A 27,664-nucleotide genomic window follows, 5' to 3' on the forward strand; every position below is an offset into this window, starting at 1 on the left:
TGATCGTTGGAGGGCAACTTCTGCAACCAATCAACAGCCGCTCTGCTGGGGGGCGCCCAGCGCCGGTGGAGCGCGTCGGTCGAGGGCGGGCCACTTGAGTGACACGGATTCTGGCCAATCATCGGAGGCCGTGCGCCGGCCGTCCCCTCAGTGGCGTCGGCCGCCCAGTCCCCGGCGCGGGGACTGTCCCGGGCCTGGCTGGTTGAGACGCGCGCTGTGCTCCTTCTGGCTCGGCTGGTGTCTGCAGGGCCTGAGGCTCGCCGCGTTCCGAAATGGCCGAGCAGTCGGACAAGACCGTCAAGTACTACACCCTGGAAGAGATACAGAAGCATAACCACAGCAAGAGCACCTGGCTGATCCTGCATCACAAGGTGTACGATTTGACCAAATTTTTGGAGGAGGTGAGTTAGCGAGGCGCGAGGCCACCCGGGTGCGGAGGGTCCCGGCCCGTGGCTCGCGGCGCCGCCCGGAGGAGGTGCGGCCGTGCGCCCTGCCTCTGCCCGCGCGGCCCTGCAGCCCCGGGAGCGTCCCCGCGCCTGCACCGCGTGCGAGCGAGCCCGGGTCCGCATCTCAGTGCGCAGCTGTCTGCGTATCCGGGACCAGCCCCGCGTCCGCGCCGGGAGTCTGCACACCTGTGCGCGCCCGCCTGCGAGCGACGAGGCTCCTAGGCCTGCGCCCCGCAGTCTGCACACCCGTGCGCGCACACCTGGGAGCGACGAGGCTCCTAGGCCTGCGCCCCGGAGTCTGCACACCCGTGCGCGCACACCTGGGAGCGACGAGGCTCCTAGGCCTGCGCCCCGGAGTCTGCACACCCGTGCGCGCACACCTGGGAGCGACGAGGCTCCTAGGCCTGCGCCCCGCAGTCTGCACACCCGTGCGCGCACACCTGGGAGCGACGAGGCTCCTAGGCCTGCGCCCCGGAGTCTGCACACCCGTGCGCGCCCGCCTGCGAGCGACGAGGCTCCTAGGCCTGCGCCCCGCAGTCTGCACACCCGTGCGCGCACACCTGGGAGCGACGAGGCTCCTAGGCCTGCGCCCCGGAGTCTGCACACCCGTGCGCGCACACCTGGGAGCGACGAGGCTCCTAGGCCTGCGCCCCGGAGTCTGCACACCCGTGCGCGCACACCTGGGAGCGACGAGGCTCCTAGGCCTGCGCCCCGGAGTCTGCACACCCGTGCGCGCACACCTGGGAGCGACGAGGCTCCTAGGCCTGCGCCCCGGAGTCTGCACACCCGTGCGCGCACACCTGCGAGCGACGAGGCTCCTAGGCCGGCGCCCCGGAGTCTGCACACCCGTGCGTGCACACCTGGGAGCGACGAGGCTCCTAGGCCTGCGCCCCGGAGTCTGCACACCCGTGCGCGCACACCTGGGAGCGACGAGGCTCCTAGGCCTGCGCCCCGGAGTCTGCACACCCGTGCGCGCACACCTGGGAGCGACGAGGCTCCTAGGCCTGCGCCCCGCAGTCTGCACACCTGTGCGCGCACACCTGCGAGCGACGAGGCTCCTAGGCCGGCGCTGCTGCGGGCGCGCCACTGTAGGGCAGGCGCTGCCTCTGGAGCCCCCGCGGGAGCGTGGGAGGGCAGAGCACCGCCCCGCGCTTAGTGGGAAGCGAGATCGCGGCCGGAGCTGCTTCCTTAGCCGTGGGCGCAGCTACGCCGGAGGATTTGGAAAGACCCTTTCATCCTTGAGTATTCACGGCTGGAGTCTCCGCCTGGGACGGGGTCGTCCCACTTCTGTTACTCCAGCAGTGGCCTCCTAATAGGCGCAGTCCGGAGACTACCCACTTCGGGAGCGGTGGGATCCCACGAGGGGACCCTGCGTGGGTTCAGAGGTCAGAGTGTGGGCCGCACCCGCGCTCTCAGCAGGCATAGGCCCGCTCCACCGTCCACGCCTACACCCACCCACTTTCCCCTAGAAGGCGCTCTGCGATTGTTAACGCATCGCTGGAGGACTTTGCCACAGGAACAGTACCGGCCCCCTGGGACTGCCGGGCTGGGTGTGTGGCTGGCTTGGCCGAAGGAGGAAGGGAGAGGGACAGCGCAGGAGAAGCACAGTGGGACTTGATCCTTCCTTAAGCAACTTTGGAAGTCGTAAAATAACTTTGCTTAACTTGAAAACATTCCTTTGATAAGATTCTTTGCAGTAGGTAAGAATGTTTGCAGTGAATTCTAAGGGGTTTTTCTTGGCTACCTCTGGATTTGTTTTATCACTGTGGGGGAGTCTGAGTTATAAATCTTAATGAACACTTACCTTCCTTCATCCCCCCCCAGACAATAAAGGAGAATATTTCCGGATGGGAATTCTTTACATAGTGTGAGGGGCTAGCTAAGACAGAGGCCTGGTCTTAGCTGAATCAGGGGACATCCACGGACTTTTGTTTTGCACAGAATTTTTTTTTAGTTGTTTTTAAAAAGGTTGGGGTTGAAGTTTATTAGAAACATATTTAACTATGAACTTGCCATTCTTTGGAGTGCTGGAATATAAAATAGGGTCCCAGTTTAATTAGGAGTGGTTTCTGGTTGGGAATCAATCAGAACTGCCCCATCCCTTCTGCTGAACTAGAGTTTATTTGGCATTAACGTTTTTTGAACTAACAACCTTATGTATAACATCAGGTGTAATCGACACCAAATGTCTACTTTGCAACGGTTGCTCACCCCTATGGTATAAGTAATTTTGAATTTTTAACATTCAATGTTACTTTGTGTCTATTAAAAAGAATAGTGTTTATACACGAATAATGGGCTATTTTATATTATGAAACATCTATCATTTTTTTCTTTTTGTTGGATTCTGTCCTATACGTTGTGTTGTACTGGACTCCCAGGCCTCCCCTATCAGTTGTTAGTAGCACCCCCTCCCCCACTGGGACAACCAAAACTGTGTCCAGTTATTGCCAAATGTCCCCTTGGGGACACAAATCATTCCTAGTCAGGAATCCTTGCCCTAAAATATGTTTTGCATAACTTCTAAGGGTAAATTTCTTGGAAGGAGATAATTAGAGGAGATTATTAAACCTGACTATAAACCATTTACATTTCATTTTATGAGCCTCCCTGGGACTTGAGTCTGGGTCCCTGCTGCTCTCTGCTCTTCATGCTCTTCCTTCTGATCAGTGGATGCAGTGTCTGCTGAGCTCTTGTAGCCTCCGTCTCCCCCAGGAGACCAGAACCGGAGAAGCCGTTTCCATTCCAGGAAGCAGGAGTAACAGAAAACAATGCTGTGGCAGGACTGGTGACACAGAAAGCTGTGTTCAGCTGTCAGGAATGGCCCCAGAGGATGATGGGAGAGTCCGGCTGGCTCTAATAGATGGGACCTCAAGTCAGCTTGGGCAAGAGGGGAAAGGACCAGCTGGCTCACAGACGGGAAGTGGATTGAGGTTGAAGTGGAAGGTGGCCGACACAATGGGAGTGGACCCCCCCGCCACCCCCCGAAGGAGGATGGCGTGCAGGGGGCGGAGGCTTGCCAGCCTGTTGTAGCTGGTCATGGATGGTGCCAGCTGTCCCAGGACACCCTGATTCTCCTTCTCAGGATCCGTTTTCCATTTGCTGTCTTCACTGTTTGTTTTCACTTTCTGTGACCATCTCTGCCTAATGCGTGGGCTTTCCACACCCAGCATGGCCCCCCTGTAGGATCCCTGCCCCTGGCGTCCTGCGTTTTACACTTCCACATCCTTGTCTTCCAGAGATGTGCAGGCTGCTCTGCCAGGCATTTTACTTCTTCCCGGTCTTGCCTGTTCCATTACCTTACGAGGCCAGCGCTGTGTATCTCATCCCTAGTTTTGAAATGGAGAAAGGAGCCCAGAAGATCTGTTTCTCTTCCCCTCTCTCCCCGCTTTGCCCCCTTTCTTTTCTTATTTAAAAGCCCCAGAAATTCATGATGCCTTTGCATGTTAACTAAAGAATTTTCTGTTTTCCCTAATTTACCTAAATGTGAATATTTTGGGGGGGGGGCGAGGGTTGGGAATCAATCTAAAGTGAACTTTTAGCCTTGGGCTAGATGTTCTTATACTGTCAATTTACCCATCCATATGGCAACACAGTTTTTCATGACTTCTTTCAGAATAGCAAAGATTTATATGCATGTTTGCATGCATGTTGAGAGAATATATCAGGGTCCTGGTCTGCTGCCAACACACTCTCTGCCTCAGGTGCCTTATTTAAAGTAAAATGGGAAGAGGATAATAGTGCCAGCTTCACGGGGTTATTATAAGAATTAAACAAAATAATGCTGGTTAAACATGTCACACAGTAGTGGGCATGAGGGCCATGCAGTAAATGCAAGCTGCCACACCAGCACGGTCACAGTAGGCTGGTGACTTTCTTTCTGTAGTATCGTATGTAGCTGAGTGCTAATACGAGATTTTAGGTAAAGGTGCAACTCTAGCAGGTGATGTTGAAAGAAGAGAATATTATAAAAATTGTATCCTCCCAGTGAAGAACCCAGGTGAAGTTTCTAAGTTGTACAGTGGACTGTCTCCTGACATAATGGTGTTATGAAGCTATTTGACTGTTCAAGAGGACGGTGGAAACCTGAGAGCAGCACCTGGCAAGCTAAGAAGTGGCAGGTGTTGGGTTACTACCTGATACCAACATGCAAGATTATGAGCTTTGTTGCCTAAGTATTGTGAGCGAGGTTTTTTTCTATGTCTGTCCTGAGTTCTAGATTTTGAATTTGTAGGTGTGGAGTCTTGTCATATCTGGTTGTATTATTAGCAGGGTTAATGATTATAGAACTTTGAGGGACCGTTATCTGAAATGAAAAAGTAGGCATTTGGGGCCAGGAAGAGAAATGGTTTGCTTTTCTCTTTCTGTGATTTGGGCAGCAGCATTTATTTCACTTTGAGAAGAGCTGTGGAGGGAGAGAAGAAAGTAGCACCTAACTGACGACAGTTATATTAACTTGCTTTCACGTCAGTAGATATTTCATTTGTGAAATAGGTGTCTTCTTGGAGCATGTGATGAGCAGAATGGCTTTGTGTTAAGGTGCCCTGTCCTGTACATCATGATGCTCTGGGCCTGATTCCTGGATGCACTTCAGCATGCTTCTGCCTCACGGAGCTGGTGGCTCCCGACGCGCTTTTGCTTTTGCATTTGGAGTCTTAGGCGGTGTTCTTTAGAGCAGCTTTTGTGGTAGGGACTTACTTTTTGTTATTTTCCATTGAACGTGCTGCTGGCTTTGCAGAGACCAATAGTTGCTCCGTGAACCCGGGATCTGGAACTAGAGAGTATGGGTGCTTGAAACTCAGTGTTGTAATTCTGAAACACACAGAAGACCGTGTATCTTTACCCTTGATAGGGCTGCCATATTTAGGGCTGAAATCCTCAGTGCCCTTGCTTTTTTCAAGGAAGTTTGATTATATTCTGAATCTCATATTACTAAAAAGCTACAGTTGCAAATATGTATTTGATGAATGTAAAATGGAAACATAATTATTCTTTAACCTATGCGGTTTGGTAAATAAAACTAGAAAGTATGAAAGCCATTGGAGGAAAACATAAAGGGATCCTTGGTGGTAAAAGTGGCTCAGGCGTCCTAGGTGAACAGGTAGCAGAGCCTCCTCTTCTCACGAGGCCCTGGGAGCCTGGGGGCGGCCTGCGGGCGGGGCGGCATTGGTACATTGCTGCATAATTGTTTCGTAACTTTTTGATACTTTTGAGAAGAGGTGTTAAGAATGCTTGTGAGGCTACTTTGTTGTTTTTTACTGTTTCAAAACAAACACTTGAGATTGTTCACTTTCAATTTTTTATTTATCTTTAAGGTGGATGGAAATTCTAAATAAGGAAGGGAGGACAGATTATGCAGGCCAACTTGGTTGGTAAATCAAGGAATAAATAATGCTCATTTCTACTTAATGCAGGCATCTGTTATTCCAAAAGTTCTCCAAAACCACAGAAGACAACCAATAAGTGCCTTTTAATGTAATGGAGTCTGAACTAGACATCCGTGGGAAAGTATTGGCCTGCTCAGCCTTTTGGTAAATGACTTGAGGTTAGTGAGAGCTGGCCTCTCAGGGAGGATGGCAGGAAGTCACTTTCTTACTCCCGTAGCATTGTGTCTCACGTCAGCCACGTGCATGTCATGTGCAGAGTGAGGACGTTGGACCTACACTGGGGCCAGGGTGGAGGGTGGCAGCAGTGACTGCCTTTGGATCCACTCAAGGGTTTCCTGAGCCCGGCCCGCAGCGGGTGGCAGCCTGTGGCTGTGTTTGCAGCGAAGGCCTTGGGCATCGGCTCTGTATCAGTGGCAGAGCTGAGTCAAAACCTGGCCAGGACACAACATATATCCAGCCCGCTTTCCCCCCTTTCCGTCTGCTTCACAAAGTGTTCACTAAATGTCATGCGTGCTCCCAGTGAGCTAACAGTACAGGGATAGCCGTGGACACTTACTGAACATTGATTCACTTTCCGTATGTGCTACGTTGTGCGCCAAATGCTTTACACGTATTTGTACCATTGCTTTTGTTCTCTTAGTCCTCAGAACAAGCCTCTCAGGTCCGTAGAGGTGGGATTCTCCTTTTTAAAGGTAAGAAACATGTGGCTTAGTACCTGTGGTTCAGTAATTTGCTGAAGTGGTGCGGCCAGTAAGGGGGAAAGCCAGGATTTAAATCCAGGACTTGGGCTCCCCAGTCCAGGTTCTGCTGACTCTGTGCCTTGAGCCCGAGACCGCAGAAGCTCTGAAGACAACTAGTACAGCTTTAAGAGAGAAAAGGTGTCCCATTGGTACCTGGCTGCTATCATTCGCTTTGAGACTCCCCTCCTCCTGTGCCCGGAATTCTCTGTGGGAACCAGAGAAGGGAAGTTGTGAATGGAAAGATTTGAACAGAAAGAAAACCCTTGGAAGGTAAAAGGACAAACATGTGCCTTTCTCTGTCTGTTGTCGTTTTACCGTGCTGCCTCACCCCAGTTTCTCTTAGGGGAGTTTTTAAGGAAAGAGCGACCTGGCAGAGTCCTCAAGGACTCTGTTCGTAACTCGGGGGGCAACTGGACCGGCTTAAGAATCAGTTTCATGTGGTTTAAGAGGAAGATTGTTTGCATTCGTCTTAGACGTGTGTGAGGAGGTTAAATGTGGTTTTCAGAAGACTTCTTCAATAATCGGCCTGGGACTGATTGTTCTGAAGGAAACCTGATGAGGTTTCTGCCTGATGAAACCGGCCATGGGTTCAGCTAATGCCCTGCCCGCCCCTTGCTGACTGTGTGTCCACATCCTCTGTGGGTGACACCCTCTCTTTCCTTGTCTGCCAGCGTCCCCATTCCGCTTAAATTTTGCCTTCTGCACAGCCCCGTCCATGTCTCTTTCCGCCAGGTTCCTCACGCTCCTTTCCTACTGCACTTGTCGCAGGGCTGGGTGGCAGTGGTGGTAGACCCATGTCCTCTGTCCTGTACTCCTCAGAGCACATGTCCTGTCAGTCTGCAGGATTTCACTGCTTCCATCCACTGACGGTTGGTTTTCAGTCTGAGTGACGTATATTATTATTACATAAAAATGTAATTTCTACAAGAGAAACACAAAGTAGAAACAGATTGTCGTTTCCCTAATTAGTTCCTTTCAGTGGATTCCCCTTGCTTTTAGAGTAAAATGCCCCCTCACTCTCCAGGTGTAGTGAGCTCTGTGGGATCTGGCCCCAGCCTCCCTCCCCCACCTGCACTGGTCACACTGGCTCTGGCCCTTCACGCCCGGTCACTGGGGCCCCCTCTGTTTCTCAAACTAGTCAGGCTTGTTTCTGACTTCAAACCTTTGTGTGAGTTTCCTCTTCGCCTGGTGTCCATTCCCGTGGTCAGCACCCTCTCAGATCACAGCTCAGTGTCTTTTCCCAGAAAGAGGAATTTTCTGTCCTGTCATCCTGTTTCACCTCTCTGCAGCCCCTGCTTCAGTCATCGTCTTTCTTGTTTGCTTGCTGCCCATCCCCTCACTGCTCCGTGCCTGGACACAGTAAGCTCAGGGGGTGAGGAGGCCCCCCCGGGGAACCCAGACACACCCCCATCCCTCCACTGTCTCAGGTCTTTGTTCCCCCCTTTCCCACACCAATGGCACGTACTTGTGTTGCTATGATGTGATCTCTTCTCAGGCCATAGACGTTTGCCTGGAGTTCTGTCTCTGACGATTTACACTGAGAAGCTCGTAGGACTTTGTTATGACAATTGGGGTTGTAACAGACTCAGAGCATGGGGCGAAGAGGGACATTGAGCAAGGCTCCCATGAAGTAAGGAGGAGGAACAGGCCAAGGTAAAGGTGAGGAAGGACCCGTGCATGCCATTCCCACCCGTCCTGTGGAAAGCCTCGCTCCGGGAGCTGTCATGTGCACTCGTTTGGTGTGTGTTTGGTCTGTGGCACTTGCCTGCATACAGGGTCGCACAATGCAGAAGCCTTCTGTCACCCCAGAGGAGCATCTCCTGACCCCACCCCACCCCGCTCCCGTCACCTCTTACCTGTCCTTCACCTCTGTAATCTTGCCATTTTGAGAATGTCACATAAATGGAGTCACACTATGTGCCGTCTTCTGAGGTTGTCCTCTCTCACTTAGCGTAATGCCCTTGAGACCCGTTCAGGCTGCTTTGTTCCTTCTCACAGCTGAGTCTTCTTCCAGTCTCACCCCTGACCCCCCGAGGCACATCTGGGGAGTTTCCAGTTTGGGGCTATTGAGTATTGATGGGAATCATGCAGTGGGAGGGGGTCGTGGGCGAGGAGGGGTTGTGTACATGGAGGAGCCAGCAGTGGGTGGCAGAGAATTTCTCCGAGTACTTACGTCTCCAGTTACGTCGCTTTTTGTCACCGAACGAGGCGAGAATGGTAAAGTGAACGTTATTGGTCAGGACGTACTGACCAAATGCAAAATTACCTCTTCGTCTTATAGTTTGGACCTAGCGTTTATTCTCTCAACTCTAAACATAACCAAGAACTTTGCTTCTCTTTTTCCAAGGAGAGAAAATCATAACGGCTTTCTTCAGGATAATTGCCAGCTCAAGCTCCCAGCTGCAGTACTTGTGTGTTCTCAGCCGAATGACCTCTAAGGATTATCTCCTGTAGAAAATGTTCATGGTCCTCAGGATTTCTTGTTTCTGTTGACTCTTGTCATTTGGTTCTGTGGCTTAGAAGAGTCAGGCCAGATGATTTAATCTTTAGAAATCACTTGAAGATGAAAGCTGGGGTGTCAAGAAGGGGGTCTCTTGGGGTTTGGGGCTGGATTTCGCCTTCAGCAATTTAAAGAGGTCAGATACTGTGCCAGGTCTGCACAGGGTTCTTTGTGGCAGGATGAAACGGAGGCGAGGAGGAAAGCTTGAATGCCTCTTCTATGCTGGGCATTCTCTAATTATATCATTCACTCTCCTCTGCAGTTTGAGATGGCGGAGGTATTTGATGATGAGGAAATCGAAGCTCAGAAAGATCAGTACCTTCCTGGGTCACTCTGCTAAGACGTGGTCGAACTGGACCTTGAATTCCGGTCTTGCACTTCTGGGCACAGTGCTGCCTGGACATAGAAGCAATGCCACCTGGAAAGCAATCCATAAGTTCTAGAATACGTGTAGAGCATGGGGTGGGAACCTGAGCCATGTAAGAAGGTAGATGGCGGAACCTGTGAGGTGGTCACGCAGTATCACAAAGGCAGAGGGCTTGCAGTGAGTGTGGGCCAAATCTGAGTCGAAAGGGGCCTGGTTTAACATTTCGATTTGTAGCTGGGAGGTGATATATCCTTACTTCTCTTTAATTGGCCCCTGCAATCCATTCACAGTAAGTGAAACCGTGCAGTTTTGGTATCTGTGACCCCACTTATTTACAGTGCCTGCGGCTCCTCCCAGGTGCCACTGTTTCTGCCTCTAGGCCTTTGTGCTGTCCTTTCCTTTGCTTAGAATGTCCAGCTCGCTTGCCTGGCGGACAGCTGCTGCAACTTTCCCATGGCGAGCCGCCCCTCCTTAACCTTTTCTCTGCCACTTCCCTTTGTTGTGCTGGCGGTGTTCAGTGCTACTTGTCTGCATGTCACTTTGCTCCCTACGCTGTCACCCCCTGAGGCCGGGGCCGGGACTGCCCCATCCTGGTGACAACAGCAGAGCTGGGCATGGCCCTTAGCAGTATTGGAGTGGGCGGGTGGGGCTCATAAGCTCTCTGGGCCAATGATGGATAGGCCTTGTTGCAATTTCATCCCATGATCTTTAGAGTGAAACCGGGAGAGCAGTTCAGAAGACACTCATCAGCCTTGTCCCCAGCTTTGGGGACTCAGTGAGACAGCTACATACAGCCCCAGACAGTGCAGACGCAGGGCGGCTTCTCCAGGAGTCTACAGTGGGGCCACACAGCACGGAAGTGGGAGGGGCCCAACCAGCCCCAGGCCCCCTCCGAAAAGCAGCATCTGGAGATGATGGGAAACATTTGGCCGGCTTGTCTTTGTTGTAAATCTTGCGTAAATCGTGTGTGCTCTCCGAAGTCTTTGAGTTGTTCTCAGTTTTGGCTTAACTATTGCAGATAATCTCTTCACATACCTTTTTTTTTTGCCTAGTCATTGTTTATGGACAATCTGTTTATGGACACTCTCCACCTTTTTTGGACTGAAAGATTGTATTTAAAACTCCAGGAGTGGTGGACTTTCGGTCGATATAGCATTACATTTAAGTGGAAAGTGTTATGTGTTGTTAGTTTTTGCTTTGTTTACATGAGCACTCGGAGGGACTTTGGTACATGTTGTGACAGTGTACTGCAGTTCTGCACACTCTTCTGGGTTTTACAGGGTCAACCTTGTTGTCAGGGAGAGCGCTGAGATAGCGGGGGTGTGTGGGGTGTGTTTGTGTGTGTGTGTGTGTGTGTGTGTGTGTGTGTGTGTGTCCTTTAAATATTTCTTGGTCGGTTAGGCCCAGGAAGGCAGGGCAAATGACAAAGTTTCTTGGGGACTAGAAGATGGAGAGAGATTTCTCTCTAAATTCCCCAAAGGGAAATGTATCAAGAAAACCTTCATTTTTAAGGCATCCTACCTAAAGTCACTTTGTTCAGAAACATAAAAGTGCTCATTTCATTTGCGTGTTCCAAAAAAGGGGGAGGCTGGACTAAACTGGGGTTCTGGTCTTTTCCTTCATGGAAAGTCAGTGTGACTTTGGGCTTAATTTTTCTGAGTCCCAGTTTTAATTTAGTCCCATCCAAATTTAAGGATGTCGGGTCTCCGAAGGTTCTTTTAAACTCTGAACTTCCGGGATTTTAACCTTCAGCCCACGCTGTGGAGTCGCGCTCTCCAGCTGAGTTTCTGCGGTGGATTCCAGGCCCACACATGCGGGGGAGGACGGCAGAATGTGCAGGAAGGGTTTATTAGGAAGGCTGCAGCCCATGCCGGGTGGCGGGGAGCGAGGGTGGAGACGGAGAGCCGCGGTGCTGCCCACGTTGGTCAGGTGGCCGCAGCCCTGCCGCCGGGCTCTGCCTGCCTGCACTGGGCACCTGTCTGCCCTAACGGTACCCAGCTCGTGCCACATCTGGTGGTGCCCGTCTGCCACTTCACACAGGCTCTCACAGCCCCACATCATTTGGTCTCTGGTAACCATCCCGCCTGGATTAGGGTTCTCCAGAGAAGCAGCACCAATAAGACACACACTCGATACACAGATTGGAAGAGGAAGGCCAAGTCCCAAGGTGTGCCTTCTCCACGCTGACCCAGGAAAGCTGCTGGTGTAATTCAGTTCCAGTCTGCGGGCCCGAGAACCAGGGGAACAAGTGGTATAAATCCCCATTTAGGGGCAGGAAAAGCTGAGCTGACAAGTCTCAGCCCATCATCGAGGCAGGACAAAGGGGCCGATTCCTCCTGCCTCTGCCTGTTGCTCTTTTCAGGCCCTCCGTGGGTTGGATGAAGCCCACACATGTGGGGGTGGGGGCATCTGCTTTACAACACCCACCAATTGGTGTGCTCATCTCATCGGAAGACACCCTCCCGGACACCGTGTTAGTCTGGGCATCCCAGGGCCCAGTCAGACCGACACACAGAATGAGCGCTTACAGCCATGCATATTTCGCTTTATTCTAACGCATTTCAGCCTGTAAGCCCCCACTCATGCTCACACTCCTCTTGAGTGTGTTTGTTCACATTTATCTGCTGCTTCTCCTGTTTTTGACCTAGTGGGGCCGAGGTCCCTTTTTAAAGATATTTACTCAGCTGCCCAATTAGTAAACATGTGCTAAATGAAGATGGTCCATTCATGTTTCTCTGAGTGTTTAATATATGTGAAGACCTTGACACTGTCAGTGAAAGATGAGGTGACAATCCATCCAGGCCTGTCCCATTTGTTAGCATTGTCCAAAGGACTGTCTCCATTGTTTAACACATTGTGGGTATTTTGTGTCCAGTGAAGAAAAATTTATCAAGTTTGTAATACTCTCTGCCTTTTTTAAGCTTTTTTTTTTGAAGACACACGGTATACCTTTTAGATCATTGAACGCCACCCAGGCTCAGTGAGTGCCGTTAATTGGAATGACCAGTCACTGGGGGAGAGGTGACCTCACTGTCCCCACCTGTCAGGCGTTGGGCACGTTGAGGTATGTCAGCGAAGGCCAGAGGTCTTCCTCCTCAGTTGCCTGTCCTTCAATGGAAGGACCTATCCGTTCTTTGAATCCATTTATACTCATTTAATACTTTGTTTTCTTTAGTAGTTCTCTCATGTTCGTATGTATTTGGAAGACCCTTAACTTCAAAAAATCCTCAAATTCACGAGTACGACTACAACTTTATTTTTCACATTAAATCAAGTGTAACTGAAAAAACCTAAGAGACCACTTTAGACCTCTAGTGCTTGTAAAAGGTAGACTAAAGTCCTATAACTATTACTTTTGTTAGATTAATATAAACGAAAGTTAACGGTGTCATGCAAGGCTTTATTGCATTGTCATTGTACAGACAAGACCTTGCTATCCTTACCCTTTTGTAATGCCCCAGGGTGGGCAAAGAGCTAAAGCCGGGGAGACTGGAGCCTAACAGCTGCCACATCCCCACAGCGAAGGGTCGTTTGGTCCTCGGCCATCCTCAGCCTTTGGCGACCTCTCCCAATGAGTCGGTGGGTGAGTAGGCGTTTGCTCCCAGGACAGTTGGTTCTGGCGCTGACTGTCATCTGTGAGCCTCCTCATCTTGTCGGGAGGTGGGCTTCCTGATGCCCCTGCTGCTTGTGTTATCACGCCACACTTCTCAGCATGCCATGCTCACCTCTACTTACACCCAAAGGGTGTGCATGCGTGTATCTGTGTGTGTGTACACGTGTGTGCACACATAGATGATAATTGTACTTATACTTTCACTGCAAATGAAATGCCTTTTCAGTTTTCACCTAGGTTGTCTCTCTTGAAAAAGTTTTGTGTTGTCCATGGCTATGCTCAGTAGCTAAGTGATTCCTTGGCTCCTGCCTCTCAGGGAAAGTGACTCACATTCATGCTTCAGCACTGTTGCATATCACTGCACTCCGAGTTTAGGGCCTGTTGGGTAATGCCTGAGTCGTCAGAACTCTGAGGCATGTCAGCGAAGGCCAAAGGTCGTTTCTGCGTTTTTTCTGTATCCTCACGTGCATTGCTTGCTGCTTCGGGATCAGATCACCTTATTTTTCATGTCCTTTTGTGTGTCCTGCACGCTGTCTTGCACATAGGACACAATCAATACACGTTTTGATTAAATGGATTAGACAGCAATTAACTGTGAAATGATATGGTCTCTGAATGGTGAGAACGATTACTGTTCAGGCCAAGGAGAGTGGGATAAAGTACAGTAACGGGAGTGAGAAGGTCTTCAGCAGCCTCTTCACGGGTTCTCTGCAGAAGTTTCAAAACCAGCATGTGATGGCCTGTGCTGACCTCATATAGTTGTCCAAAAATTACTTACAGCTATTTCTTTGTATCTACCATGTGCCAGGCGTTGAACTGGGCACTGGAGCAACAGTGATGCCCAAGACAGACACCATCTCTGTCCTCGTGCCTCTTAGTGAAATGCTGCCCATGTGACTGGAGGTAGTACTAAGTGCCTGTGGGGGAGAGCACAACAGGAAGGGGTACTGACCAGGCTGTGGGCGTGCAGGGCAGGCCCTTTTAGACGGGAAAGCAGCGAAGGGCTCCGAAAAGCTGACATTCTTCAGGGAGTACTAGATGAGGGGTTGGATGAAGTTGCACAAAGGATGGGGAGGAGGGTGGTCCAAGAAGACAACTGAGGGTTCCGAGTTGGGGAACGAGTTTGGCAAGTTTGAGGGCCTGTGGGAAGATAGGCTCGAGCTGAGTAAGCGATGACTCACGTGGGGCACTTGCAGTGGAGCTCCTGTAGGAAATGGGAAGGCGTCATAATTTGCTAGGGGAGGGGGAACCTGTCATCTTTGGGGGTGTCACTGAAGCATGTCTGTTTTACTTTTCTACCTTGTGCCTCCCATCACCTCCACTGCTACCAACCATCGCGGGCTAAACTAACGTAAACCCTTTTCTGGATTATTGTCATCTAATAAAAGTCCTCGTGGCAGGACGATGTCGGGAGTTGACGATGGGAAGCAATAAGAGGAAGCGGCAGAGCAGTCAGGAGAGGGTTGTAGCTGTCCATGGAGGAGAGGTTGGGAGCGTGGTCTGAGGTGGAAGTGGGGAGAGGGGGGAGATTTGGAATATGTTTTGATGGTAGCCAATTGGATTTGCCGGTGGATTAGAGTGGGAAGGAAAGAGGAATAAAGTTTGACTTCCAGCTTTTGGCCACAGCAACTGGGGCATGCATGGTGGTGACATTTTTGGAGAATGGAGACTGGGAGGGCATTATTTTGTACTTGTTTTTGGTTATTTATATTACATTTGGGATGTGCATTAGACATTGTGTGAACATGTCAGGTAATCTGTTGCATGTAGGAAGGGTCGGGCTCAGTGGACGTCAGCAGTCACCGCAAAGACTGGAAAACAGGCCGTCTTGTGGTTTGGAGACTAGGTTACACCACCGGGAGAGCCAGTGCAGATAGAAAGCGGACAGCACTAAGGGTGGGGCACTGAGAGTGAAAGGAGATTGGAAAGGAGTGGCCAGCAGATTGAAGGGAAAGCAGGACAGCCTGTTGTCCTGGAAGCCACGGGAAGAAAGCGTTCAAGGAGGAGAGATCCACTGTGCCAACCAACGCGCTGAGAGCGCGTGTGCCACAAGCAGCGAGCAAGTAGATGATTCCAGGACCTGGTAGCCAGCGCTACCGTTTATGCCACCCAATTAACCGTGTCTTGCGGCAGGTGTCCTTAGGAGTACCCGGGTCAGGGTTGTGCTGGTTAATGTCTTCTGTGTATGAACTGTGCCAGTCTTCTGTCTTTTCAAATATAGTTCCCATTTATTTTCCTCGAAAGAAGCCTTAAAATAGAGATGCCACAAGCAAGAGCTGTCTCCGCTTATTTGATTGGTGCTCCCTGGTTTGTACCCACGGAGCATTGGCTGTCCAAGCAAGGTGTGTTCGGGGACCTTACAGAGATTCCTCAGAGGCAGACCCGGGGACGGATTGGCTCAGCAGACGCGTGGGCACAGTGAGCGTGTGCAGGCACTCCAGCCAGCCACCTGCCCCCATGCCTGGTCTCCTTCCAGGGTCCTGCCCCCAGCATCTGGCACCATCGTCCCTTCAGTTGTACAAGCCGTTCACCTCACGTCTACCATCCTCACTCGAAAAAATGCTGCCATGCCTCTGTTCCTCACGCATCTGCCCCCTTCATCTCCTTGCCTGCTGCCGTCACCTCTTCCCAAGATTGGCTTATTGCAATGGCCTTAGCAGAGTCTTCTCAAACCCTCTTCTGCCCGGATAGCTGCTGTCCACTCTGAAGACCAAGTGATATTTTTAAACTAAATCTGATTTTGTCACCTTCGTGCTTCGATCCTCTCAGTGGCTTCTCACTGTTCACAGGATAAAGATCAAAATTGCCGACGAGGCCTTGAGCCGTGAGTGGCCTGCCCTCTCCAGCTTGTCCTTTCTCCCTGTTCCTGAACTCCCACGCACCGACTCTGTCTGTGGGACCTTCAGACACCTCATCTAGCTCCTGGCTGATTGCCTCTCTCTCTGTATCTCAGCTCAGTGAAGCCTCTCCTGACTCCTCAGTGATGTGCTCGTCATGGTTCTGTGCTGTCACTCCAGAATGCTGGTTCCCCCTGAGTTGTACAGTCAGAGAGGATTCCTGCTGGGTCCCTATGAGACTGCGAGGAGCCCTGACCGTTGCTCACTGTGGAGCCTGGCACACAGCAGCATGCGGTGTGTGTTTGTCCAGTAAACTGGCGTTGGCTCATACAAATGCAAATGGAAAACAAAGCTTTCCTTGGGGAAATGGGAGCCTTTATGGAAGAAGGACAGCTCCAGTGGAAATGCTCGTTTTCCCATCGTTCTGTTTACTCTCACCCCTGCTATTCCCTCCGGTCTCTCTGGCCTCTGCAGCAGCTGCCAGCACCTGTGGCATGAGTGACATCCTAGGAGTGGTGTGCATGTCAGGACAGATTTCTGACCCACACTCCACCAAGTTTGGCTCAGAGTCTGTCAGAGAATTTTGCCTCTGTCGTCACCTCTTGTCTTGCTTGCCTGTGACTAGGTGTTTTGATCGCTTCCTAAAATCTTTCAGAAAATCCTCAGATCATTTCGCTCACCTGTTATTCTATGATTTTACTTTTTCTTTCTTTCTTTTTTTTTTTTGAGAATTTTTATAAAAATTTATTTAAACCAAACAAAGGATACACCTGGCTATTGCTTGCCTTTTTTAAAGCCTTGCCTTTGGACCACTGCAAATTCTGTAGCCTGCCCCAGAAACAGCAGTATGTCCTCTGACAGTTTCTGCCCCATTTCCACCAGCGTTCCCGGTTTTCTTTGTCACTTATGAGTGCTGACAGGTAAGGAAGTATGTTTTTGTTGGTCTTCAGATGTGATATGTGCTTATTGAAACTGCAGCACAAATTTGCTAGCAAGAGGGAGAAAAGTGATAATTGTCAAGTTTCAAACCATCGTGATTTAGACTAATTTAATTGGCAGTGTGTCTCTCTCTGTCCATCTCTCCCCTCACATCATAAATATATTTCAAGGACAGTACCAGGTATTGCAATAAGCCAATCCCATATCCTTTATTGTCTTATCAAAACTTGCGTTATTTTGTTCTCAAAGAGTCAACTTTTAAGCTTTGTGTTCTTATTAATTATTTAAAAAACCCTTAGGGTAGAGCAAAAGTATCTTAGCATCAATTCATTTATTCTGTACTACATTTCTTTCTTAAAGAGTGGTCAGTGAAACCAGTGGAACCCAGAATGTTTCTGTCTCTGTCTCTCTCTCTCTTTATCTCTCTCTCTCTCTCTCTCTCTCGTTCTTTTTTCCCGTTAGAACACTGCCTCACAAATGGCTTAGGCAGGGTCTAAATCATAGATAGGTAGGTATTTACTTTCTCCATTTTAGCACTTTAAGGCTCAAATTCTATATTTCTGTAATTTGCCGAATTTTACGATTCTTTATAAAAGGCCAGTCTATGTTTTCAACCCCATTGGAAACGTTCTCTTGAAGGTACGCGTAAGCTGTAACTGGAAAATAATGATGTCCTCTGTCTGGGACATTTGTCTGTACTCACATATCCTTAACAGGAACCTAAAGTTAAGGAGCTCACGAGTTAAGCCACCCACACAGAAGACATAACAGTCTGTGAATTTGCATAATTTGTGAGTGCTCAGCTAGCCCTTTTATTACTTCTCAGTTCATGCCCAAAACAGACTGTTCCAGGTTAGCAAACCACGTGCTCATTGCCACAGCCTTGCCGATGTATCAGGAAGCTTTTCGTTGGCTTTGGGGGTGAGCTTGTCACCTGCCTGTACCTCTAGGGGCCTTCCCAGGCTTATTTAAATGGACTTCCGATATCCTGAATGCTCCAATAGATGACATTTAAATAAGCTTGGAAATGCTTACACAGTGTAACGTTATATAGCCATTTAAAAAGCCATATTGAGGAATAATAAGTGTGGAAAATATTTAATAAAAGTGCTGGATATTATTTATTGGTCATATGTGATATGCCAGATATATATATATACACGAGGTCAGACAATTAAGTTCACGAACTTGTTGCACCAACGTTGCTAACCTTTTTTTGTTATCAGTGGGATTATTCATTATGAATTTGTACCAACTGGACAAATAGTTCACCAAGTTTACTCTTTGGAAGTGCTGAAAAGGCTGCGTGAAATAGTTAGACGACCTGAACTTTCACCAACAATTCATGGCTCTTGCATCACGACAATGCACCAGCTCACACGGCACTGTCTGTGAGGGAGTTTTTAGCCAGTAAACAAATAACTATATTGGAACACCCTCCCTACTCACCTGATCTGCCCCCCAATGACTTCTTTCTTTACCCAAAGATAAAGGAAATATTGAAAGGAAGACATTTTGATGACATTCAGGACATCAAGGGTAACACGACGACAGCTCTGATGGCCATTCCAGAAAAAGAGTTCCAAAATGGCTTTGAAGGGTGGACTAGGCACTGGTGTTGGTGCATAGCTTCCCAAGGGCAGTACTTCGAAGAAGACCGTGGTGATATTCACCAATAAGGTATGAGTTCTAGGATGAGTTCGCAAACTTAATTGTCAGACCTCATATATATGTCAACACATGTAGTCCTCCGAAACTGTGGGAGGTAAGTGCCATGATTTTCCCCAGTTCATATATCGTACTGTCTCTGTGCCATGTATTGTAACTGCTTTTTATCTAATAAAACAGTTTTTTTAAAACCATTCATACATATGCATATGTATACCCAGGTTTCTCTGGATGGCAGGATTATGGGTGATTTGGGTGATTTTTATTTTCTTTTTGTGCTTTCCCATTTTCCTATATATAATCTAGATGAATAACTTATACAAATAGTAGAGAAAAAAATCAGTACATTTATTTAGCATAAGGTATGTTTAAATAAAGGAGGAGGGGAAACAGGTGTCGAAACAGAATCGTTGCTTACCGTTCTAAAATGTTATGTACTTTTACACTTTCCGTTATTGGGCAAAATTAAGAAGAGACAATAGTCAATTGTGCAAGAGAGAATTGTTTTGTTCAGTTATTGGACACGTACAAGCGATTTGCTCAAAGGCAGGGTGAATTTTACCCTGAAGCTCAACTTAAGAAAGTTTTTTTTGTCCGTAAAAGTATTTAGGATGAAATAACCAGGCACTTTTTTAAATGGACTGAGAACGCCCTCTCATGCCAGAGAATTTCTGGACTTTTTCACCCCTATTTGTGACTGGGCCCCATTTGTCCATCTCCCCTCCCTGCATCGTGACCATCCTTGGTTTTACCAATTAAGGCAGCGAAGGCAGCATTAAAATGCTTTGATTATACAAAAGGCTCTTTCCACCCCCTGCTTTGTCTAGAATTGAACTCTTTCCTCCTGGCCTCTGTCGTTCCCGATCAGTGACATAGCCCTTCCTTTGGCAGCACCTGCTTGCCTTTTCTTCCTGCTAGCAGGTAAGTTTTGCAAGAGGCAAAAGTAGTCCATACCCTGCCTGTACTTGGGAGGCACAAAGAATGCTTTTCAAAGATGAATTATCATATAAGGTGTAATGGTGTGTGTCCATACTTAGACCCAATACGTCAAAGAGATGAAACTCAAGAAAAAAATAGACTGGATAAATATTAAGAAGAGCAGTTTTGAGAGCTTTATGGAAAAGCAAAGAGTGCACTCCCGAAGGGTTGAAAGTATCTGCCTGATCCTCCGAAGGCCATATCTGTAGCCCGGAGAAACCAACGCCTTCCACTGTTGGAGAAGGGTCTGACTACAAAGGAGCATGTTGTTTGCACCCACATGTGGATGAGTTACACTCACACCTTGTCACCGGTGACTTCTGGACTAACCTTTTTGGTTCAATAAACTGGCCACTGCTTTTATCTCATCTGGTTGGAAAAAAATGTTTTTGTTTTTAAATATCTATCTTTTGAACAGCATCCTGGTGGGGAGGAAGTCTTGAGGGAACAAGCTGGAGGTGATGCCACGGAGAACTTCGAGGACGTGGGACACTCTTCCGATGCCAGAGAACTGTCCAAAACGTACATCATCGGGGAGGTGCATCCAGTAAGTACCTTTTTGGAGGCCTTTGCTTAGTTCTCTTTAAGGCTGTGGGTTGACCCTATTCGTATTTGTAGACTTGCAAATTTAAAGAGGAGTAAAGCAAAAATAATTCCTCCTGATTTTAGAACACCATTTTGGTCATAAACAGATCGCCCAGAAATTTATTTGCATTTCCCTGGTTGTGTTTTTCACTGGCATTTAGAGCCAGATTCCTCTTACCCCGAGGCCATGTCCTGGGGAACGTGTGACGTGGAAATGTCATGGTGTAGCAAATTGAAAAGGTGGGGGGCATAAACCCAGCATAATTTTATTTTTCATTTTTGACCAAAATATTTTTCTTAAGAAGTTCCTTTTCACTTTCATTAGTTTGAGAATATTTTATTCTAAAAAATAATTTTAATTAAAAAAAATAATCAGCTCTGTTAAGTGAATAAACTCTCCCTTCTGTAAAACCCACACATGGTCCTTACTCTTCTTACTTTCCCCCAGACCTCCAGAATGTCAGCATAGGTGTCAGGCCATGGTAACTTTGGGCAAATACTGACCTAATTTAGCTTTTGTATGGGCTATAATGTGAATTTAGGCTCATCTGTGGCATTTTTAAATGACCACATAAAACTTCACTGAAGTTATCAGGAAAATAGCTGAAAACTTGGAAAGAAGTAGCATGCCAGTCAGAATGGGTGGCCGCCTCGTCGTGTGTGTAGCTGTTTTGTCTGCCTCTAGAGAGGACCTGGGCCTCTCCCCAGAGCCATGCTTCCTCTCTGCTCTCCTAGCTCGGGATTATTGCCACGACCAGTAGCCAGCTGGGAGGGGGTTGAGAGGTGCTGCTAGAAGCGGGTTCTCTAAAAAGAAAAAACAGGCTAATAGCCTCAACCCATGTGAGCATACTGAGCAGCAAGAACCCACACGAAGAGCTCTGTTGTATATGATCGATGCGTCTTGTAATGGCTGTGAATGAAGGAAAGGTTGAAGGAGGCTCTCCAGGGAAGAAAGCCTGAAGGTGGGAGATCTGTTTTACAGCAATTTCCATTGAGTGGAGAGATTTTGTTTTTATTTTTATTTTGTTTTATAGTAGGAGATGGTACTTTGAAAAAATAAGTTTCATTTATCTGGAGAGTTTATTCGCTCATATACATTCATCTTCATCTTTGTACTTCACCAAAGTGAAGTAGTTTTACAGTAACCTGAGAGGCTTTCCCTTAAAACGTACCATCTTATCCTCATTCTTTCCATTCCACAGCTTATGAGGGTAGAGCGGGTGGGTCTTCAGGGCATGATGGCAGCATTTTTGTGTCACCTGCGTACTGGCCTCACTTGTGGTCAGCCTTTAACACACTTTAGTTTGGACTGCCTTGGCTGGAAGTTTAAGTAGATAATGACCCTACCATTGGGAGATTGTAGGAATTTGCTGAGTGTCACACAAATAACACACACTTTACATGTACACACATACATACACATTTCAAGGAATTTGAGGATAGAAGGGAAGAACATGACTGGGTCTCAGCTGCTCCCTGAAATAAAGATCAGAATCCGAGTTTCATAAATATATATACATATCAACACGTAAATATGACTCTCATGGATGTTATTCGAAACATTGGAGCTCTGGATGGGAAACCTCTCAGCACTTCATCTGCTATTAATTTTTGCAGTCAAATCGCACGGATCACACTTTGTGTTTAACAACCTAGATAGATGAACCTAAAATGCTAATTACTGAACAGTAACGTGGTTTTAGAAAATCTCAGTGAAAGCGAGCACTTCCATAGATGTGTTTTCATTCCACAATGTGCCTTATTTTTTATTACAGGATGACAGATCAAAGATAACCAAGCCTGCGGTAAGTGTGACCATGTCAAGTGTCTGAGTGGCGATAGTGATCGTCACTGTCTTTCGTGCCTGCAAACTGGATGGCAGAGGTGTTTTACTGACCTGACTGGGGCTAGCACAGGCGTTCTGGGTTAGATGAATATGTAACCTTTTGGCTTAGTAAAACTTCATTTGTATATACCAGTCATTTTGTTTCATTAGGGTAGTTGTGTGTTCTCTAGGTAAGACTCCCAATGCTTACAATAATTTTTTCATCATAATTGCCGGTGGATACCTTTGGAAGAGCTACTTTTTATAACTGGCACTGTGCTTCTGATCTGAAAGATTTCACACACACCCTATTTGCAGAGAACTTAAAATCTGCTTGAGCAGAGGTCTTCATACTTAAACTGTTGAGGACACCTCCCGTGTTTTCCTCATATCCACATCTCTGGAACATAGTAGATGTTCCACAAATACTCACTGAGTGAATTTAATGTTATTTAAATTGGTAACAAAATCGAGTGATTGGTCCAGCAGAGCATGAGGTCCAAGTTTACCCAGGTAGTGCAGTCCACGTGTGTGCGATGCTGTCTGCACAGACCAGCTTCCTTTGTATTTTCACCTTTCCCTGTTCAGTGGTGTTGTTCTCTGTGCTTCTGGAAGAGAAAACATGGACTTTAGAGTCTGAGTTGCCTCTGTAACAGTTGCTTAGAATCCTTGCTGTTAGTTCATAGGACTTGAGCACCTTCTCAAGGCTACTTTTTGGAGTGCTGAAATTCTGTGATGCATGAAGTTTTTGCTTCTCCGAAGTCTGTCAGGGAAAAGGTGTATTTTTTCTTGTTATGTGTTCAGTAGTTAATAATCTTGCTGCAAATCATTCAGATGCTATAAACAAGGATTTGGTAGGGTTCATTACATGAACTTAGATCTAACGTAGGTCCGACCATGTCCCAAACCAAGATGCCTGCAAGCAGAAAGCACCCAGCGGGGCCAAGGTCTCCTTCCGTCAGTGCTTTATGTTTGAGACACTCTTTTCTCCTTTATTTGGTTTTAGCCCATCTGTGACTTTGCATCCATTCGAGCAGAACTGGAGGAACATAGAATGAGAATGTGCCCTTTTTCTTAGAGGCCATACAAATACAGTAAAAGAAAGTACATGACCAATTTTCTAGATTTCTCTTTCTTGTGCTTCTGATTTACCAGAAGAGTGTCCTTAGATATCTGTTTTGTTGTCTGTGTCTGTATAACTATCTGTCTATTTCCAGACAGATAAAATGTATGCTATGGTCCAAATTTTTGCAACGTTGCCTACTTAAAATATCTATTTGAATTGAGAAATAAGATGCACCAAAGATTATTAGCTTGAACCTGCCCAAAGAAAAGCATGTTATTAAGTTGCCAAAATGAGATATTGGTAGACATGGAAATGACGCATTTTTAATTAAACAGATCCGTATCTACCAAATTTGCTTACATACAAGATTTTAGTAATGGCAGCTCCTTTTTTTGGTCATAGGTTTCAAAGCTCTGCTGTAGGTATGACTGTTTGGTTCTCACGATAGCCCGTGGGACCCAGGGAAAATGAAGACAATGACACTTGTTCCAAGCGTTGACGTTTTTCAAGGTCATACACTGCAGCACCATGGCTAGCACCCATTTCAGACTTGGCAATTGTAGTGTTTCAGGCGTATGTAGGCTCTAGACTTCTCATGACATCACTCTGTCAGTGGTATTTTTAGGTAAGTCCTCTGATTAAGGAATGGGCTAAGTTGGGTGAACTTATATGTGAGATGACTTTGATTTGCAAAAGCTCAGTGGGCTTTGCATACTTTTACACAGAGCTCACCATGCACTGAGTTAGTTGTTAACCTACTGGAAATTGGACCCCTCCAGGTCATGGAGTGGACACATGGCAGAGCCTGTAATAAAAACCGTAGTGTTTCCTCCCTGTCCACTGTTGACATGTTGGTTAGTTACCAAAAGCCAACTCAGGCCCTTTGGGGCCTTGGACAGGAAAGGCCATTTCCTTTTTCATCAGAGTGCTAAGTGGTCATTCCAACTTGCTTTAACTCTGCAGCGTCCCTGGGTCAAAGCCTAACAGCTAATAAGCCATCTAAAATGTACATGATCTTTTAAGTTCAGCTCTTTAGAAGATCGCTGTTGCTGCTCCTGGTGATGACACACCAGCAGTGTTGAAGCATTAGCCCTCAGGCCATGTGGGGGAGGAGTGTCCCTGCAGAGCTGTCAGCATGCTCGGTAAACGGCGTGTGCCTGTGCTCTGTGCTTGTGTAGCGAAATAACGAATGCATGAGGGCCTGCTGTTTGCTATTTCAGGCTTAACTTTCGAGCATGACGATGGTATCTTACATCAGTGAACGGTTGTGCTTCAGTTTCAGAACTGATTATGTCTTTCTTCTAATAGCTGAATAACATTTTTGCATATTCCAGTTGCCTCTAAGAATCCTTGTCAATTTTATTAATAATACTCAAAATTTAAAACATCATCTTGCAGTAGTTGTACTTTTTGTAGTCTCTGAGAGTTAGCATTGCTTACAAAGGTAATAAATGTGAAGCTTGCCTTTTACATGCCGTCTTTTTCTCTCCCTCCCCTTCCCCCCCAATGTGTCAGGAATCTTAATGGCCGAGTTCCCAGGTTGGTGGGTCTCAGAACTGCCCCGCTTGCTCTGCTCTCTCTGTGGAGCTTTCTGGCGCCTTGCTGTGTGGAGCCTCGCCTCACCTCACCTCACCCGCCGCTGGTTTTGCTAACAGTCCCTTGTCTTGTGCTTTGGGAAACTGCAGACCCAAAACTGACGCTGCTGCCTTATTTATGGCTGACTTCCTTTGAAGCACTAACCCTTTTGCTGGTGTGGAATTTCAAAGTATGATTCTTAACACATTTCCAAGCCTGGAAACGTTTATATTTCACAAGGCCTCAGTTATTCAGCTGCTTGGAGAAGCATGCCTTTCTCCAGAGCCATTGTTAATTCCCTTTCCTGGCACTGAGGGGAAGAAGTTCTCTCAGAAGCTGCTGGGAGGCCAGACAGGCTGTGAGAGACCCCAGCGCAGAGGGTGGCCTTCTTTGGAGGTTCCTTGGCAGGTGACAACGTGAAGTCAGTCCCCAAGGCTTCACGGTTCTTTCTAGAACTGCCTTGTCAGAGTTCAAAGAAGTCCAGGAAAGGTCATCCAGAGTATTATCGGTTAAATGGCAGTTCTTAATTTTTTCTTTTTGGTTGATGTATCTTTTAATATAGTTTGAGTGGATTTTTACTTCATAGGAGATTTGAGTGAAATAACTGATGTGTTCATTGAACATTTCATTCATGCTTTTGAAGAATTAAACTGTTTTTCCTAAAGGTAATGATGCGTTGTGTGGATGTATAACTCACATCTGTTCCTATTTTTGATGTTAAAGTATGTAGATGTCTATTGTGTGCAGGATATTTTCTGTTGTCTATTAGTTTTTAACGTTTTCTTTCCAATTATCTAGGTTATGTTCATAAGTAATTTAAATATAGATCATTCTTAAATTTTTTTGTTCTGAAAAACTGGTGAAATTAGGCATCTTAGTGAAAAGAAATTTATGAGGTAATTTTCCCTTCAATGTTTTTTGGAAAATGCATTGAATGACCTATTGTGATCTTATTTCACAACAGGTTTTCTGTCAGTTGTTCCCTTTCCCTGACTTTACTTTTTCCTTGTGTTTCAGGAAACTCTTATTACTACCGTTGACTCTAATTCCAGGTATGTGGCAGTTTCCTTTTAAAGTCCTACTGTGCGCAGAAGGCGTGTGGACACAGGGTTGGCCTAGGGGCCTCTCCCTGATCTGAGCGCCTCGCTGACTGAGTGGGGGCTCCCACTGAGCCCCCTCTGAGTGGACAGCCAGGGGTCATCTCTGCTAGGTGACCAGGCTGCTCAGGGCCCTCCCCCCTAAACTGTCAGGCAGCTCCGACGGTGGACACTCCAGAATGACCCCAAATCTCAGCCTCCAGCTGCACCTACCCTAAGGAACAGATGGAACAAATCGAGTCTCCTTTCTCCCAGGGCGGTCCGATGGACTGCAAGACCTTTTAATCCTTAGGCAAACATTGTATTTCCTTCCTCATCTAATACATGGTCAGTTTCTTAGTGATTATGTCTCCCCAGGCATGGCTCAGTTTCCCTTTGGCCCTAAAATTGAAGCCAGCAATCCCAGTGTGGCATGAACCGCTTGTTCTGGGGACTGCGTTTCTTTAGTTAGTTTAAGGTCATATGAACCTTGTTGGCAGCTCTCCTACACTGCCTTGTGTAATTGCCAACATATATGTATATATATATTTTGGACCCAATCTGAAAACCACACATTTATGCTGATTTTATTTCACCCTGTGGAATATAACTGCCCATCAGCGGGTGTTCTGGCGTGTTCTCTGCCTACAAGCAGTTCTCCTTGTTTTTCACTGTCATGTCAGTTTCCTTTCAAAATAGAAACTGAAGCCCCACCAAGATGAAAATTGACTTGTGATTCTTTTACAATTTAAACCTTTATATTGCACTTGCTCTTTGAATGGGTTGAGGCGTGCCGAGGATTAAAGGATGGATAGTTGATGACAGAAAACGGGTGTGTACATAGGTGTTGTCTGGCTTTATTCAGAGTCGAAAACCTGTACATTTCTGTTTTCTGAGAAACTATAGGTTCAGATCTAAATTGAAGATCTGCCTGGCCCTGTCCTTGGTCTGACCCATCACCTGTCATTGATAGGAGGTCACACACTCTGCACCTCAGGCCTCAGCAGTTTGTCAGTGAGGGGCTTTGTGGCTTTACACCCATGGCCATAGCCGCGGTGTTTGAGCTGTTTTACTGCGCACGTGTCAAGCTCACGTTTTCAAAGCAGAATCCTAGACTGTCAAGCTGTGGTGCTGGGCAGCCCTAGTCATCTTGTGGGTCAAAGCCCTCACCTTCACAGCTCAGGGGCTGGATTCGCCCTGGGCTGTAGAGAGCCTATAGCTCTCCCCAGATGAGCACCTTGGTGTTCTGGTTCTCAGCTTAGTGTTGTTCTAAATTCTTAATGAATGTATGGCACTGGAATAAAACCTGTAAGGAGTATTCCCTTTGGTGAGCTTGTGCCATGCAACCCAGAGTCGACGTCCCTTAGATAAGTCCTAGGTAGCGTCTTTCGGGCGAGTGGTTCATAGCTCTTTGTATGAGCTTATAGAACTAGATTTAAGTGGGAGTGGGCAGGGGTGGGGGGCATTAACGTTCTTATAAGGCTGCAAGGAGAGAGCAATTAATCGCCAGTATACTAGCTTGCGTGCATCATTTCTAGCAATTCAGAGTTGCCTTTTCATCTAAAGAGCTTAGAGGGGTCATAAAAACATGCCATGGTGATTTTCATGGTAATTGGAAGGAGCAGAGGTTCTGAGTCCCCTGCATCCCACACCATGCAAGCATCATTGCTGTTCCTTTCCAGCTGGTGGACCAACTGGGTGATCCCCGCCATCTCAGCACTGGCCGTGGCCGTGATGTATCATCTCTACACAGCAGAAGACTAAGTACATCCTTAGAGGCCAATGACAGAAAAGACTGCTTTGGATCAGCAGGAAAGTTTCCAATGTTAACTGCTTCAACTGACAGAAACCTTGCCCCGAAAAGTAATTTTAACACACCTCTTTCCCTTTCCTCCTATGTTGGAAACAAAACAAACCAAAAAAGAACTGTTCTGTTCTCTCTGCTCTTGACCTTCTGTGGTGTGCCTTTCGGTTCATCAACTTTATTTCGATGTTCCATGACTATGTAATTTACTTATTGTAGGCATGAGCTTTTAAAAATATATCTGGCTTTTAAAATATA

At 47.4% G+C, this 27,664-nt stretch overlaps 1 protein-coding gene across 2 annotated transcripts; it reads left to right on the plus strand.

The window, feature by feature from the left end:
• The first annotated feature begins 1 nt into the window (after nt 1).
• Nucleotides 2–27,664, plus strand: CYB5A (cytochrome b5 type A). 2 transcript variants are annotated; one of them, XM_081078966.1, is made up of 5 exons: nt 2–401; nt 19,894–20,022; nt 21,836–21,865; nt 25,544–25,578; nt 27,285–27,664. In XM_081078966.1, exons 1-5 carry the CDS (start codon nt 273–275, stop codon nt 27,364–27,366), a joined length of 405 nt encoding a protein of 134 aa, XP_080935092.1. In that variant the 5' UTR covers nt 2–272; the 3' UTR covers nt 27,367–27,664. The 2 variants fall into 2 exon arrangements, with proteins under 2 accessions (XP_080935092.1, XP_080935093.1); XM_081078967.1 differs by lacking the exons at nt 25,544–25,578; nt 27,285–27,664 and adding an exon at nt 24,467–24,574 and having other exon boundaries at nt 152–401.

This window comes from Rhinolophus hipposideros (assembly GCF_964194185.1).
Source record: "Rhinolophus hipposideros genome assembly, chromosome: 17".
NCBI classification, from domain to species: domain Eukaryota; kingdom Metazoa; phylum Chordata; class Mammalia; order Chiroptera; family Rhinolophidae; genus Rhinolophus; species Rhinolophus hipposideros.

What these genes read in the sequence shown, in the direction of transcription:
- CYB5A (XM_081078966.1), top strand. Translation starts at nt 273, where the DNA reads ATGGCCGAGCAGTCGGACAAGACCGTCAAGTACTACACCCTGGAAGAG. An exon ending in TCATCGGGGAGGTGCATCCA is followed by an intron (nt 20,023 to 21,835) that starts GTAAGTACCTTT and finishes TTTTTATTACAG; the next exon opens with GATGACAGATCAAAGATAAC. An exon ending in CAAAGATAACCAAGCCTGCG is followed by an intron (nt 21,866 to 25,543) that starts GTAAGTGTGACC and finishes CTTGTGTTTCAG; the next exon opens with GAAACTCTTATTACTACCGT.